The 16,104-nt window shown below is 46.0% G+C and overlaps 1 protein-coding gene across 1 annotated transcript; it reads left to right on the top strand.

Annotated features, from left to right (window-relative positions):
* The first annotated feature begins 1,884 nt into the window (after positions 1-1,884).
* Mlana (melan-A) lies at positions 1,885-12,392 on the top strand. Its single transcript, XM_021152573.2, has 5 exons — positions 1,885-2,165; positions 4,209-4,302; positions 8,765-8,861; positions 10,644-10,757; positions 12,041-12,392. Exons 2-5 carry the CDS (start codon positions 4,232-4,234, stop codon positions 12,098-12,100), a joined length of 342 nt encoding a protein of 113 aa, XP_021008232.1. The 5' UTR covers positions 1,885-2,165; positions 4,209-4,231; the 3' UTR covers positions 12,101-12,392.
* Positions 12,393-16,104: the final 3,712 nt, after the last annotated feature.

The following is a 16,104-nucleotide window of genomic DNA, read 5'->3' as shown; positions in this document are numbered from 1 at the left end:
CTTGTTTGTAGCCCAGCATGGAAACTAGAGAGTCATAGGCTCTGAGAGGAGGTGCTCTCAGATATAAGGGGGAAGGGATCTCTGTGGTCAGCTCACCTGAGTCTGAGCTGATGAAGACTCTTGAACTCCTTAATCGAGGGGGTGGGGGTGGGGGAAGGGCTTGTCTGCCTGTGATAGTTAGGGACAGCCAGTTAACAAAGGTGACTTCTGTCCCATCGCTCACAGTGATGTTAATGTGGAGTAGAATTATCCCTGCTTTAGTGAGAGTCCAAGTAGGCCTTGAAAAGGAAAATTTCACCTGTCTCATGAAAGTGCATGGAAACTCTCAGTCCCCAGTGGACAGTTATTCCCATGGCCACCACAAACAACGAGGACATGGGCTGTAGGGCTTGCTTTCTAGATCTCAGTCCCCAGGCTCTGAATCTCTGATGTGGAAGTGCAGGACCCAGTCAGCCTTGGACTTCAGACAGACTCTGTCTGTCTGTGTGGAAGCAGAAGAAGCTGGGGTGGGACTTGATTTCCTGTCTCAGCTTCCCAAGTGCTAGTAGCGTAGGCGTGTGCCACCATGCTCTGCTCACAAAATACTTTTTTTTTAAAGTGTAACTTTATCCCAACAATATCTGAGACTTTTTTTAAAAAAATGTTTTGAGGGCTGGTGAGATGGCTCAGTGGGTAAGAGCACCCGACTGCTCTTCCGAAGGTCCAGAGTTCAAATCCCAGCAACCACATGGTGGCTCACAACCATCTGTAACAAGATCTGGCGCCCTCTTCTGGAGTGTCTGAAGACATCTACAGTGTACTTACATATAATAAATAAATAAATCTTAAAAAAATGTTTTGAGACTTTTTTTTTTTTTTTGGTTTTTCGAGACAGGGTTTCTCTGTATAGCTCTGGCTGTCCTGGAACTCACTCTGTATACCAGGCTGGCCTCGAACTCAGAAATCCGCCTGCCTCTGCCTCCCGAGTGCTAGGATTAAAGGCATGCGCCACCACGCCCGGCTTGAGACTTTTTAAAATAAAATTTTATTTAAAATTTTGAGAATTTCACACCATGTATTTTTTTTTTGTCACATCCCTTCTCTGCCTTCAAGAGCTTACCCTCTCTGCTCTCTACCCACCCAACTTGGAGTTCTCCTCCTCACCTTCCTCCTCATCTTCCCCCTCCTCTTCATCTTCCCCCTCCTCCTCACCTTCCTCCTCCTCCTCACCTTCCCCCTCCTCCTCATCTTCCCCCTCCTCCTCATCTTCCCCCTCCTCCTCATCTTCCCCCTCCTCCTTATCTTCCCCTTCCTCCCCTCTTCCTCATCTTCCCCCTCCTCCTCAACTTCTCCCTCATCCTCATCTTCCCCCTCCTCATCTTCCCTCTCCTCCTCACTTTCCTCCTCTTCCATCCTCCTCTTTCTCTTCTCCTTCACTCTTGAAGTACAGTTTGTGTTGCCAACCTACTCTCAGGAGTGGGGCCTGCCCTGGAATGTGGTCACACCACCAAAGAAAACTCACTCTCTCTTCTAGCATCTATCAAACAGCTCCACGGCTGGGGGAGGGGCTGTGTGTTTTTGACCTTAAGTAGGTCTTGAGCATGGTGTCCCAACTGCTGTGAGTTTCTATGTGCCACCGCCCTGCTGTGTCTCCTTGAAGGCAGCCACCCCCTCTGACTACTACACCCTCCTCCTCCTGAAAGAGCCCAGAGCCTGGCATGGAGGAGATGTGACATGTGACATGTGACACTCAAGTTGCACTTAGAGCTGAGCATTCCACAGCCAGAGGAATTTTTGTAGTAGAAGTATTACATTAGACACATGATAAAAATACTTGTTTATCTGAAATGTAAGCTTAACTGGGTACCCTGTAATTTACCTGGCAACTTAAAGAGGAATGGCTTGCCTGGGGCAAAGTGTTGGGACTGGGGAAAGCACAAGCCATCAAGGGCTCTGTTCTTTTTCTTTCTTTCTTTCTTTTTTTTAAAGGGTAGAATGAAGTTGGTTTCTTTCATGCCAAATAAGCAATCACAGACAACCCATTAGGAATCCAAAACGCATGACTATCATGAGACTCAAGATCAAGAACGGAAAAAAAAATTATTTTTTTTTTAAGATTAACAGCCAGAGAAGCCGTCTTCACATACACACAGCCAGACAGCAGGAAGAAGTGTTCCTCGGGGAAGGTAAGAACACCGGCTTCTTGTTAACTGTACACTGTCCTGTTCTTCCAGAACAGGGCTTGGTCTAACCTTTGGAGTCTCTTAGACTCTTCCTCATTCCTCCAAGATTGCCAAGAATATCGACGTGTGGGGTGGGGTGACAGGAACCCCTGTGCACTACATTTAGTCTGTCACCCAAAGGGACTTCTGTTGGCTTCACTGGGGTGAGGTACACGTATCCTGTAACTGTTGGCAGAGGCTCTGAGCTTGAGGTAGACACCCACAGAGACAATTAATGCAGAGTTAATTGAGTCTCTTGTCTGTCAACGCAGGGCTCACCTTACACTCCCCATCGGAGGTGATCTCCAGAGTTCAACTGTAGTTTCCTTCTTACACCTGGGAAGGGCAAATTACATGCAAAATGCCCCCGTGGAAAGGAGTCACCTTCTGGGCTCAAGGAAATCCTGATTTTGCCCTCCCATTATCCCTGTTCTTCACATTGGAGCTAATTAATGAACTTCCGTGCGGGTTGACCCTTAACATTTATAATAGCAGTAATTTTAAAAAAGGCAAAAACCTGATCATAATGACAAGGGATGAAGCTTCTGTTATTGTCTTTTATTAAGCTCACAGTAGTTATAGTCACTGTAGTCCATGAGATTCTTGTTATTATTCATTTATGCACATTTTGGGTGTTTGGTTTGCGTATAGTGGCACACACCTTTAATTAATTCCAGGACTTGGAAAGCAGGGGCACACAGGTCTATACAAATTTAAGGCCAGCCTAGTCTACATATTTCATTCTAAGACAGCCAGAGCAGTGCAGTGAAACTCTGTCTATAAAAAAAGCTTTTAATTTCTCGCCGTGAGACCTGGATAGACAGAAACAGAAACTGAACTGGAGGGGGAAGAAGGTACTAGACGAAAGGAGGTCCCGGCTTCCTCAGTCTGTCTTGGGTGATGTGGACTTGGCCAACAAGAACAGGGTCCCTTGTGCAAAAGTGGCTTTGGAAGATGTGGCCTATACACCTGGTCAGGCTTGGGCTGGGGTACTCTGGGAGACACTGCTCATTAAACACTGCAAGCTTCTGCTCTGCCAGAGATTGATAACAGTGGTAATTTTGGAAAAAAATAAGGCATATTTTTTGCTTCTCTCTCTCTCTCTCTCTCTCTCTCTCTCTCTCTCTCTCTCTCTCTCTCTCTGTGATTGATAACAGTGGTAATTTTGGAAAAAAATAAGGCATATTGTTTTTGGCTTCTGTGTGTGTGTGTGTGTGTGTGTGACATGCGCATGTGTTGTTTTGTTTTTGTTTTTGTTTTTTGAGACAGGGTGTCTGTGTAGCCCTGACTGTCCTGGAACTTGCTCTGTAGACCAGGCTGGCTTCAAACTCACAGAGATTCACCTGCCTCTGCTTCTCCAGTGCTGGGATTAAAGATGTGTGTCACCTCTGCTCAGCTTCTTTTATTGTTTTATTTTTACATTTATTATTCTATTATTATTATTTACTATTTATTATTATTATTATGTGTTAATTTATTATTACTGTGTGTGTGTGTGCACTTGTTACAGTGCACATGTGGGACTATTAATGATGCCATGGGGCCTTCTCCCACTTTCACCAGGGTTCTGGGGCTCACACTCAGCTAAGTGAGGTTGCCAGACTCACGTACAAACACCTTTCCCCACTGAATCATCCCTTCAGCCCCACCTCTTACAGACTGATGCGCTAGGTCAAGATGGAATGGCTAAAATCCTCTCAGGAGTTTATCATCGAATCAAGCTGAAGGCCAGAGAAGACACGTCCCTGCGATAACTCAGTTTTAAACGTTGTTTCCTTAGCAGTCTCTTCTTAGAATTTAGTTTTCCAGAAGGTAGAGGGTGTCAGAGCCTGAGCTAATCTGAAAGCTCTTGGAATTAACAAGATGATATGTGAATCCCCACAGGGAGGACACAGGGGTGCTAGCTAGCTGATACCTATCCTGGGAACAGTCTCTGTGTGTCATCTCTGTGAGATGAGTGTTGATGTTTTGGATACACTAAGCAATCCCTATGTGCCCTTCCTTTAGGTGTCCTGTGCTGAGTCCACACGATGCCCCGAGATGACATTCACTTTGGTTATCCCAGGAAGGGGCACAGCCACTCCTATGTCACTGCTGAAGAGTAAGTTACAAAGCAAACTTTTTGGGATTTCCAATTTGCCATTTGCAGACACGGCCAACTGACTTCCACATGTGCATGCCTATCTGTAACTTTCTCAAGCATTAATCTCCCCAAAGAATAAAACCACTGCCATTAAGGGGAGTCCTGGAGGTCCTACAGTGGTCTAACTCACAGTTCTCTGGGGCCAAACAGGTGGGGAGGAACAAGTGAGAAAAGTTAGATATTACTGTTTTTGTCCACATTTTTTGGGCCTTGGTTGTTGGTTCCCAAGTTGGGAAAATATGTCCAGGACTCAGATACCTTCTTCCTCAAGCCTATTCACCAATTCCTCTCAAGACTCCTGCAGGTGCTTTGTAGACAGAGTTAAGTTGCTAAAGAGCCAGCGTGGATGAGGGGCATGGGTGTAGGTCTCAGGCTGCATGCAGACTCCAGGCTGAAGATGGCGGCCATGACTATTGCTTGAGAGCTCCATCCTACAGAAAGGTGTTTGAGCTTCTGAGTTAATTAGTAAGAAGTATTTATGCGATTATTACTTCTAAGAACTAAGCACTTCATCGGGAGATACCGTTCTATATCTCTGAAAAGGTCTAGAGTCCAGTGGGAGAGTTAGGCAGGGAGTCATTCTGGCACCTGTAAGTGCCCTTAGGGGACCTAGGGACACCCTTTGCAAGTCCTAGGAGTGGAAAGGGTGTGGTCGGAGCTGAACCTGAGCAGGGACTCCAGACAGGCTTTCATTTAGTTCCGTGTTCTCAACTTCCTAATGCTGCGACTCTATTAGTTCCTCAGGTTGTGGTGATCCCCAACCATAAACTTATTCCCATTGCTACTTTATAACTGTAAATTTGATAGTGTTATGAATTATAATGTAAATATCTGATATGCAGGATATCTGATACATGATCTCTGTGGAAATCTCCTGGGGTAGGGGGCCAGGGGAGTGACCCACAGGTTGAGCACCTCTGTTTTAGACAGTCTTTTAGCAGTCAGCTCAGAACCCCTGCAGATCTGTTCCCCTGTAGAAAGAGTTGCTGGAAAATCTTACTGAGATTACACAGGTCAGGCAGCAAACAAGCAATCATCAATGCAGTCCAGCTGGGAGCACTTCCCAGGGGATTTCCCACGCCACAGCATAGCCAGTTGGGGAGGTGGGGGAAGTGATACATTGTAGCAAATTGTCTCCACAACATTCCATTTAGGTGGGAGATACATTGTATAATGCATTGTTTACGCATCTTTAGGCTGATGCCACAGACCCTTAAACTGGAGTTTTTGTTCTCTCTCACTCAGTAGTCTAGGAGTCTTAGTCAGTCAGTTCCCTTCTTTCTCTGTCACCCCTGCACATCACCTCTGTCTAAGTGAGGATGCGACACCACCTTCTTTGTGTTTCCACATCAGAAAGTGAGAAACCAAGGGAAGACTGGGGCCACTGTTTTCTGCTACCCCCCACATCATGACGCCCATATTTGTCTGCTGTGTTGTATGTGGGTGGGAACAGCTTAGAGAAACTATGAGGTGTGCCCCTGGATGTGGTGATGTTGGGATTTAATACAGGCCTTCAGTCATGAGAGCCTGTTTGCCTATGGAGCACTAAGCTGGTGGGTTAAAGATGGCAAATATTTGCACAATCTCATCCACAGGGAGGTGAGACAGTATCTCCAACTGCCAAGCTGGAAGCTAGAGGCAGGCCTTGTCAGCTCAGTAGGCTGAAAGCTGAGTCTTCCTGTGTGGTGTACAGCTCCGGTCTCAGTGGGTGAAGGCGGTAGTGGCTCCCACAGCTAACCGTGTGAAGAGCTGCTGTGAGGTGATGCTTAACAGAGTGGCAGGCAGACTCTGAAGAGACTCCACACACTCTCTGTAGGGGCACACTGGCAAAAAAGTCATTGGATTTTCAGAGTCCAGTGCCAGCGCCCAGAGCAGGGCATAGGAAAGTGGGTTTGGGGTTGGAGACAACAGTTTACGAAGGACACCTGTGACTTAGTACCATCATATACATCACACACACACACACACAAATTCTTCTTCTTCTTCTTCTTCTTCTTCTTCTTCTTCTTCTTCTTCTTCTTCTTCTTCTTCTTCTTCTTCTTCTTTCTCCTCCTTCTCCTCCTCCTCCTCCTTCTTCTCCATCATCATCATCTTCACCATCATCATCATCTAACCCCTTCACTGAAGGCTTGTGTTTTCTTTTGTACACCTTGACCAAAGTCCTTACTCAGGGGCAGCGAGTACTCTGGTGTCTTCCCTGAGAGGATAGGAGAGCTCCTTGGTTCCAGCAGGAGAAAAACTCCCGTTCAGTCTGCCATGGTGTCCATCAGCATCACCAGAGGCCCCAGCACAGGGCAGTGACACTTTTTTACCTCAGTCCATGAAGGTTGTCCAGTACTTGAAGCATGGTACATGATTTTCAGCAAGGTAATGAAAGAGACCAGTGAAGACTACAAGAAAAATCACTGCACAAGGCCGTCAATATCAGGATTCATCCTGACAGGTGCTCAGTCATCTGGCTGCCCTGTTTAAACAGGAGGGTCAGATGTAGCGGGGAGCAGAGGCCTCTGCACTGAAGCATCTGCATTGAAGCAATACATCTCTGAGATTCTCGGAGGATATTTCTCCTCCATTGAAATCTGCCAGTGGTATGAGGAAGAGTAATATAAAGTGAGTTCCCATAGCCAGTCAAAAGGGGCTACCCCCCTATTGGCTGTTAGCTCCCTCTGAAGCCTCAGTAGACAGGGACTCTTACATGTATGGCGATAAGGCATCCTGGGAGCTTGCCTAAACTCAAGATTCCTAGGTGCTGCCTCCAAGAGGAGTCAGTTTAGACCAGGAGTGGGGCCCCAGGGTCTGTACTTTAATGGTGCCTCATGTGACCACCCCCCAAGGTATCTGGGTGACTGAGGAGTCTTGCAAGGCCAGGCAGCAGCTTCCTCTGGCATGTCTGGCATTCTTTGATGTTTTAAGCTTTCAATCACTTGTGTGTGTGTGTTCTCAGTAAAAGATGACTGTGCATAAAGAGGTAGAACAGAGCCGTCTGTGTCAAGATGCTCAAAGAGAGAGTGCAGGGTGAGCTTAGAGCAAGAGCCTGCTGGGAATTATGTCAGATGCCTTCAGTCAAGAGAGCCAGTGAACACTTTTTGTGACAGTTTTATCTTAGAAGACGGTTCTTCCAGGAAAGGACAGAGGACGTAGGTCTGGCCTGAATCGTAGCACTCCCATTGCGGCTGTCTAGGGCCACTTACTCTGCTGGTTCGTCTACATGCTGGCTGTGCAGCCTTGAGCATCTTGTAAGCCTGACAGCAGCTGTAAAACGAACTATCCTTAGCTCAGAGGACTGCTGCACAGTGCCTGGCACAAACCGGTGTTGAGAGAAGGTCCCAGTGCCTGGGATCTGGGCGCTTGGACCATGATGCAGTTTGTAGCTCTACCAAGATTCCCCGGGCCTTTGCAGCTACTGTAAGGGATGGTCCTACACTATCAGGGCAGAGCTTCCCCTGGAAAGGCCATCCTCCAGGTCTCTCCATCCCATTTGGAGTTGGACAGGACATGCTTGATCGCTTGACACCTTGAGATGGAGGTCGGCGTTCCTGGCAGAACTCCCTCCCCGCACCCTGCAGCCACTCAATCTAGTATGCACCACCTGGCTCTGCAGAGCATGTCTGAGCAAGTTCATGGTCACATAGTGTCTGGTCCTCAGTGCTGAGCACTGTAGATGAGCATCTGCCTGGCAGGGCCGTGCAGGAATACACATGCCAAGCTCTGTTCCTGAGGCTTTTGCGACAACTGCAACGCTTCCCACGGGTCTCTGGACGCAGTGCAGAAGTGGCTGGCTTAGAGCCTCAAAACCGTGTCCTGATGCTCAGGGCCAGATGCATAGGTAAGTGCACCAGGTCCAGCTCAGACTCCTCTGTCGGTGCCACGGGGGATCAGAGCAGAGCAGAGTTAGGAGCAGGGATAGCCTCGGGTTCAAACCCTGGCTCAGACTTGTGATAGTTCTGCTGGGCAAGCCCTCTAAGTTTATTTCTTCCTCTGTGAAATAGAGATAATAAATGGTATCTACGCTGCAGATTATTATGAGAATTATCAAAAATTGGTGAGCACAGCCACTGGTTCAGAGTGTTCATTTCTGTTTCTTTTAATCTGAATTGAGTTGGAAAAAAAAATGCTTTAAATAAGCCACGTTCAGAGGAAAAGATCACTCTACTTCAGTAAGTAAACTGTCCACACGAAGGTCAGATGCCAGGGCAGCTCTTATGCTTGGGACTTGGATGTGCTAAAGGCTCCTAAACTAGGTCCTGTCCTTGGATGGTGGCGCTGTAGGTCTGGTCAGGTGCCCAGTGCGAAGACTCACAAACTGGAGACTAGAAGATGTTTTCCTGGATCACGAAAAGGGAGAAGGTTGGTTGCTGTCTCGTCCAAGTCTGGAACGATGTTTCTGAGCTCTGTTGGACATGCCTATCTCCTCGTCCAGGGCTGCAGGGATCGGCATCCTGATCGTGGTCCTGGGGATTGCACTGCTTGTCGGCTGCTGGTACTGTAGAAGACGAAGTGGATACAGAACCTTGATGGTGGGTAACGGTCCCCTGAAGGGTCTGATCCTTCCTCTGAACTTCTGGGGATGCCCGTGGATGGATGTGGATGTGTGTGACTTGTCATGGTACGGGTGTGGAGAGTGGGGATGCCCGTGAATATATGTGCATGTGTGTGTGTGCATGCCGCGTTGTTTCTCTCCTATCTTGTGGTGGTTTGGGATCAAAGTCAGCTTGTCAGTCTGGGTGGCAAATATTCTTCCTTGCTGGGTTGGGTCCCTGCCAGATTCTTCTGTCTCTATCACACTAAGTAGCCCATGGTATCCAACATCTTACTGATAATCACACCAGGAGGAGAAAACCATCCTCCCCACCGCATAAGGTGCACCACTGAAAATCTTCCCTCATCTATCCATCCATCTATCTATTGGTCATGATGTAAGGACCACATGCTAACTTGCTATAGCTCTTACATTAGGAATGGAGCCTTAAAAACCTGAACGTTTGTATAGGTTCCAAGACAAAGTCTGGGCGTTTTGAGGCCAGCAAGCCACTGGATAGGAGGGGTGGCTCAGCAGGTAAGTGCACTGGCTGCTCTTCCAGAGGACCCAGGTTCAGTTCCCAGCACCCACATGGTGGCTTATTATGTGACACGGTGCAGTAACTATTATGTCTTAGCTGTTTTCTATTGCTGTGCTAAAATACTAAAACCAACTCGAGGTGTAAATGATTTGCTCGGCTTACAAGTTGGCTTCATTCTTCATTTCTTTTTTTCTTTTCTGAGGGAGTTCTTATTCTGTAGCCTCAAAGTAATGGTCCTCTTGCTTTGGCTTTCCTGGTGCTGGAATTATTCAAGTATAGCATCAATCCTAGCTTTCTTCTTTATCTTATCTTTTAAAGAATTATTTATTCATTTTATGTATACGAGTACACTGCAGCTATCTTTAGATACACACCAGAAGAGGGCATTGGATCCCATTACAGAAGGTTATGAGCCACCATGTGGTTGCTGGGATTTGAACTCAGGCCCTCTGGCAGAGCAGTTAGTGCTCTTAACCGCTAAGCCATCTCTCCAGCCCATCTTATTTATTTATTTTTTAAAGATTCTATTCCCTATGATGTCTATGAGTGTCTGCATGTATCTATGAAATGCAGAAGCCAGAAGAAGCCAGGATCCCCTGGAACTGGAGTGTTAGGCAGGAGTGAGGCACAGTACCAGTACTGGGAACTGGGAATCCAGGTCCTTTGCAAGAACAGCGAAAGCTCGTCACCAGTGAGGTGTCTCTCGCGGCCACCTCATTTCTGAAGGATAATTTCACGAACTGTTCACTTTGTAGATCCAGTCTCCTCTTCCAGGCTCCCCAGTTAGTGACAGTGTGGTGCCAGGCACTTTAGTCCGTCCTGACAACTCTGAAAAGTGGGCTGCATCATCTTGCTACTACAGATCTCAGGACTGGAATGAAGAGTAAGGAAGTGTTGTGAGGATGCCTGGCTAGTAAGTGGAAGCAGCTAGCTTAATGCCCATTTTCACATGTATATGTTTTTAAAATTTTAATTTCATTTTGTGTGTACTGGTGTTTTGCCTGCATGCGTGTCTGTGTGGAGCATAGGATCACTTGAAATTGAAGTTACAGACAGTTATGAACTGCACTGTGGGGGCTAGGAATGGAACCTGGCTACTCAGGTGGAGTAGCCAGTGCTCTTAACCACTGGGCCATTTCTCCAGCCCTAATGGTAATTTTTAAAGCATTGTTTCCTTTTTCTTTTCTTCAGTAGACTGTCATCATTATTGCTATTCATTCTTATGACTTTATATTTCAGGACAAAAGGCGTCATACTGGTATTCAAAATACCCCAAGGGAAAGATGCTCATGTGAGAGTCCTGATCATCAGGACAGCCGACTGTCTTCTCAAGAGAAATCCCATCAGCCCGTGGTAGGTGGTGGTCATGCATCCGGGCATTTTCTTGCCAGCTGCTTTCAGTCCAAGTAAACAAAGTTGATTTCTATTCAAGTGTAATCTTAAATCTACTTACTGTCACTAAACTGTTAACTGACCGATAATGCTTATAATTAGGGCTGGTATCTTAGCTCAATGACAGAGCACTCGCTTTGCATGCATGAGGCCCTAGCATCAATCCACACGTGTGCTCCTCCCCCATTAAGGTCAAAATGGTAATTGTTGTTTTGTATATTTTATAAACAAACAAACAAATGTGGGAAAAATATGTATTTTAATCTGTGTCTTCTTATACTTAGATTTTACAGTCAATGAGATTCCTACATGTAAGAGACAAGGGGAGAATTTTCTCCTAGAGAGCTGAGCCACAACCACATGTATTAAACACTTGAAACATGGTAGTGTGGTAAAAGCTACTAGGCGTTTACATTCTGCATGTGACTTGCATGCATTCCTGCTGCACAGCACTGGTGCACACTAAGCATAGCAAAGTAATGCCCAGCTTTGGTTCTGGAGTCAGACAGGCGTGCTTGCATCTTAGCTCCATGACTTCCTAGTTGTGAGCTAGGACACGTGACTTTTTTATGTCTCAGTTTTCCCCTTGAGAACATTTCCTTGAACTGTTGTGAGCCTTAGCTGAATGACCGGCACATTGTGCTCAGTTGGTAGATCAATGTGTCTCTCTTGACTCCATCTTTTAATGATGTCTATCATTGAGTTGCCCCTAACCCCACCCCTAGTCCTAAATGTGCTTTTAGACACAACTAACAGGGTCCTGTGTGGTGAGTGTTTGTTGAGTGATACTCAGGATTCAATGGGTAGGCAAGTTGCCTCAGGGCTGCTAAACCTGACAACTTTGAGGTTGATCCCTGAGCCCTACCTGGTAAAAGGAGAGAACCAGGTCCCCCACACTGTCCTGTGAATTTTGCATGTGTGCTGTGGTGGCACAGGTGCTGCCCCCCACCCCAGACTTTCATTACGATTGGAAATTCTGACGAATGATCTGAGCATAAACACACTTTTCGATTTTGGGAATACCCTCATCTCTCTTTTTCTCTTCCCTCCAACGTCTCAACATAGACACTGGTAAAATTTAACAATTACTTCACTGGGTGAAAGATATGTATGAATGGTTAGAAGCTTCAGTATACAGCGGAAGTATAAATGCGACGACGCAAACTGCCTTGCCTCAAGCCCCGCCCCTAGACCACTCTCCACTGCCAAGCCCACTCTCCTCCTCTCTGCTCTCCTCCTCACAGGTTCCCAACGCTCCGCCTGCCTACGAGAAGCTCTCTTCACCGCCACCATATTCACTCTGAGAGCCGGGAAACTCCTGAGAGCGCTGAACAACTTCCCTCACACTTCCGCTTTAAGGCTGAGTAGACGCCGGTGTTTCGCTTTAGAATGCTGCAGAATGTGCAGCTCTACTAACAGGCCAGTGCTAAATTCTTGACAGGGCAAGCAGAGGGATATTGGAGGAATGGTGAGAAATATTAACCTTGGAAAAGCTTCAATAAACATCTTAATGTATATTATCTGTCTGGGCAGTAATGCTATTAAATTGTCATCGTTAATATTATTTTGAGGGGTAAACTCACATGGATGATCAGGGAGCACCTGACTTGCTAAAATATTTTTTATGTGTGTCCACATTTATGTACGTGTCGTTGCATGCCGATTCCTATTGAAGTCAGAAGCTGTTGGAATCCCTGGAGATGGGGTTAGAGGAGGCTTTGAGCTGCCTGATGTGGGTGCTGGGGACTTAAGAGCCATCTGCAGGAAGCAGCAAGCACTCTTAACAGCTCAGCCACCTCTTCTAACTTTAGCTTTTAAAAGCAACTTATTGGCCAGTGAGGCAGGTGTTATGGAGGGTTCATTCATAAAGGACCCCGTTACAGGTTTAAAATAACTTACTTCTGGGCTGGACAATGTTAACCAGGGAGCTTTGTGTTCTAAAGTGATCCTGCAAGAAGACGTTGTAAAGCCTCTCTCTCCTCCCTCCCCTCTCTCTGTGGTGTATGTTATGTATTTGTGAGGACTGAGGTCAGTGGTGGGTAGGTCTTTGGACACAGGGTCTCTCACCGAGCCCTCAGTTCACTGGTTTGGTTAACTGGCCAGGGAGCTTCAAATACCCACCAGTTCAGCTCTGGAGTTTATGTGCTGCCGTCCCTTAACATTATGTGGATTCTGGGCTTCCAGACTCTACGTAAGTCATCTTCTCAGAAGAAAATAAAATTAACAAATATATGTATATACTTGTCAAACTATAAAGTTTCATTTTTGAGAACTTCAGACACGAGAACTGCTAATTACATTATTCTACCCCTTCCCTTCCTCATCCATATCCCTAGCCCACCCCTTCTCAAATTCAGGACCTCTTTCCTATAATTGCTAGTTACACACACACACACACACACACACACACACGTTAATATGTAGTGTATGTAGGAATTCCCCCCCCCCCATCCTTCCCATCCCCCATCCCCAGTCAGGACTCCCTTTCCAAACCCAGCTTCTGGAGGGTAACTGTGTCAGCTCCTTCTCACAAACCCGATGCTCTTAACACTAAACACATCCTAAATGCAGCCAGTATCACTTTCCTAGGTAGAGCTATAAAATGGAAATAATAGTAAGAACAGGCTGTTCTTATTAAAACCTAGGAAGATTCTCGGTTGTAAAGAGCCATGAGCCTGAGACCTGCTGAGACATTGCTAAGAACCACAGAAATCTCAAGGCTGTTTAAAGAAATGTTTGTCACTACATGCTTCTTACTTATGGTTAAGTCAATAAACCACCTGTAATATCGTGTCACTAGAAACACAAGCGTAAGATTAACAGACCGTTTCTACCAAAGACAAAAGTAGATTAAAGGGATAAACACAACAACAACAACAACAACAACAACAAAAAACGAGACCCTAAACAATGTTTGTGCCTTTCTCAAATTTCAAAATACCCCGATTCCTCTTTCAGACAGATGAATTCTAAATGAAGGGACTTTATCAGGATTTTTGCCACCCTACTACCTCCACCCTGCTCCACAAGACCTTTGAATCTCACTCACATCTTCAGAGGGACCCGTGGCTTGATGGGGAAGGCCCATTTCAGTGGAGGGCTCTCCAAGCCTCTCACACTATCACACACTGACAAATCTCTTTTCCTTGTGGACAGCTTTTCCTCAGTGTCCCTCTTAACAGTATCAGGTGATGGGCAATAGGTTTGGGCTGAGTCCACCAGAGAGAAATTAGAATGTACACTATAGGTATAGCAGGTGAGCAATCTAGCTCTGCTTCCTTGGACTCACAATCAACTGCAGGCAATCCTGGGAGCCCTGTGCTAAAGACAGAAGTACCACGAGGTGCTAGAAACCTGTGTGGTAACACCAGGAGTCTACCCCATCTAGAGATGCTCACACTAAATCAGAGGATAAACATCTCCATAGAAATGGATGAGTGTTAAGGCTCTGGTACCCTGACAGTAAGTTGAGGCTCTGAATTCAGTGCTGCCTGGATTGAAAGAACTCAGGGAGGGGAGATCCTTGTAGACACTGCAGGTAAGATTGGCTTACTTGCTGATGGAGAAAGTGTGAACCTAGATCAAATCCCACTGGTAAACGCAGGGCTCCAGGCCTCCACTGCAGTGCGCTCACTTATGGTCAGAGAAGGGTTCAGGGCACAGTGCTGCTCTGCTGTTTTCTGGGAGCCAGGTGGGGACTCGAGTAATCAGAACTCACGACTAGTCAGTCTCCTCTGACTAGAAACAGCCTTTTCCAGTTAGCCAACTATACTGGACAAGGAACACTAGCTTCACTCTGAGGTGAGCTAACAAAGTCAGAGAACAAGTTTATAGAACCACCTCGCCTTTCTCCTTCAGTGCTCACACTGTGGTCTCGAATTCAAGCCTCAAGCCTCTACAGATTCCCCATGGAGATTCTTCAAGTGGAAACTCCTAGTTTCTTTGGAAAGTTGGTTATGTCAAATGTTGTTTTGCTGGGGCCCACAGGTGAAAGGATGTTTGGTTATAGCAAACATGTGAAAGGACACTTGATGAAGGAGTATAAATATGACCCCACAGACAGCGGGGGACAGCACAGAGCATTGGTTTGCTTTGCTCCACTCCCTACTCTTCCCTAACAACACACATGTATTGGTTCGCCATATATAGTACTGTTGAGCTCAACTTGTGGTAATGCTGTCAATGAAAGAAACTTGCCCAAGAACTGCTGGTGAGGTTCCCACCACAGATTGCTGCTTCAGCAGCCTAGCCTCAGGCTGGCTGGTGAGCCTGGCAGTTTCCTCAGGATTATGTTAGAGTTTGATTTTAAAAGCTCAGTCACTTGAGATATCAAAATCCCTTAATCTCATTATGGCAAAAACATCTTAAATGTGTCTAAGAACTTTGGGTAGGAAAACCAAAACCACATCATTTTTAAGAAAACCTAAACTATGAGGGGCGAAAAATCAAGAAAATTGAAAAAAAAAATAGACATGAAAATATGAATGAGAGAGGCTGTAAAGGACGCAGCCTGAAAACATTTCTGAAACTGAAGACTGGGTCAGCCTACTTCTTTTTTTAAGAGACAAGAGCTTTGTGTATCTAGAATGGTCTTGAACTTCTGATCTTCCTGATTCTATGTCCTCAGTGCTGGGGACTGAATTCAGGTCCTCATGAATACATGATAGGCAAGCATTCTACTGTTTCAAAACAAAGCGGCCTAAGCAATCCAGGGTTCTGTTCAACAAGTGTGTGTCAAACCCCCCGGTGCCAGCGCTGGGATAACAGTGACTGATGAGGTTCCGTTTCAGAACAGCAGACATTTACATACAGAAGTGACCCAGGGATGCCCTCAGGCTATAAGTGACTGCAGTATCAAGATGGTATTGCCTCGTGGCAATGACAGGGAGACATGAAGCAACTAGAACTTATAATCACGCTCTCAACTCAGAGAAGGGAGATGATACCTCAAACTCTGAGTTATATATCATCAGTATAAAACAATTATTTGAGAAATGTGAGTTGAGCCGGGCGTGGTGGCGCACGCCTTTAATCCCAGCACTCGGGAGGCAGAGGCAGGCGGATTTCTGAGTTCGAGGCCAGCCTGGTCTACAAAGTGAGCTCCAGGACAGCCAGAGCTATAAAGAGAAACCCTGTCTCGAAAAACCAAAAAAAAAAAAAAAAAAAAAAAAAGAGAAATGTGAACATTTTAGTAATACTTGTTATCCTTTCCAATTTAATGACATCATCTTGATGTAATATCAATTCTCTTCTATTTATGTGTGTGGAATGTACATGCTGCTTGTGTGCACTGGTCCCCCTGGAGCTG

This window comes from Mus caroli, unplaced genomic scaffold, assembly GCF_978045245.1.
Source record: "Mus caroli unplaced genomic scaffold, Mus_caroli_1 scaffold_20, whole genome shotgun sequence".
NCBI lineage: Eukaryota > Metazoa > Chordata > Mammalia > Rodentia > Muridae > Mus > Mus caroli.
The sequence above is the reverse complement of the archived record's forward strand: the minus strand, read 5'-3'. Positions and strand labels throughout refer to the sequence as shown.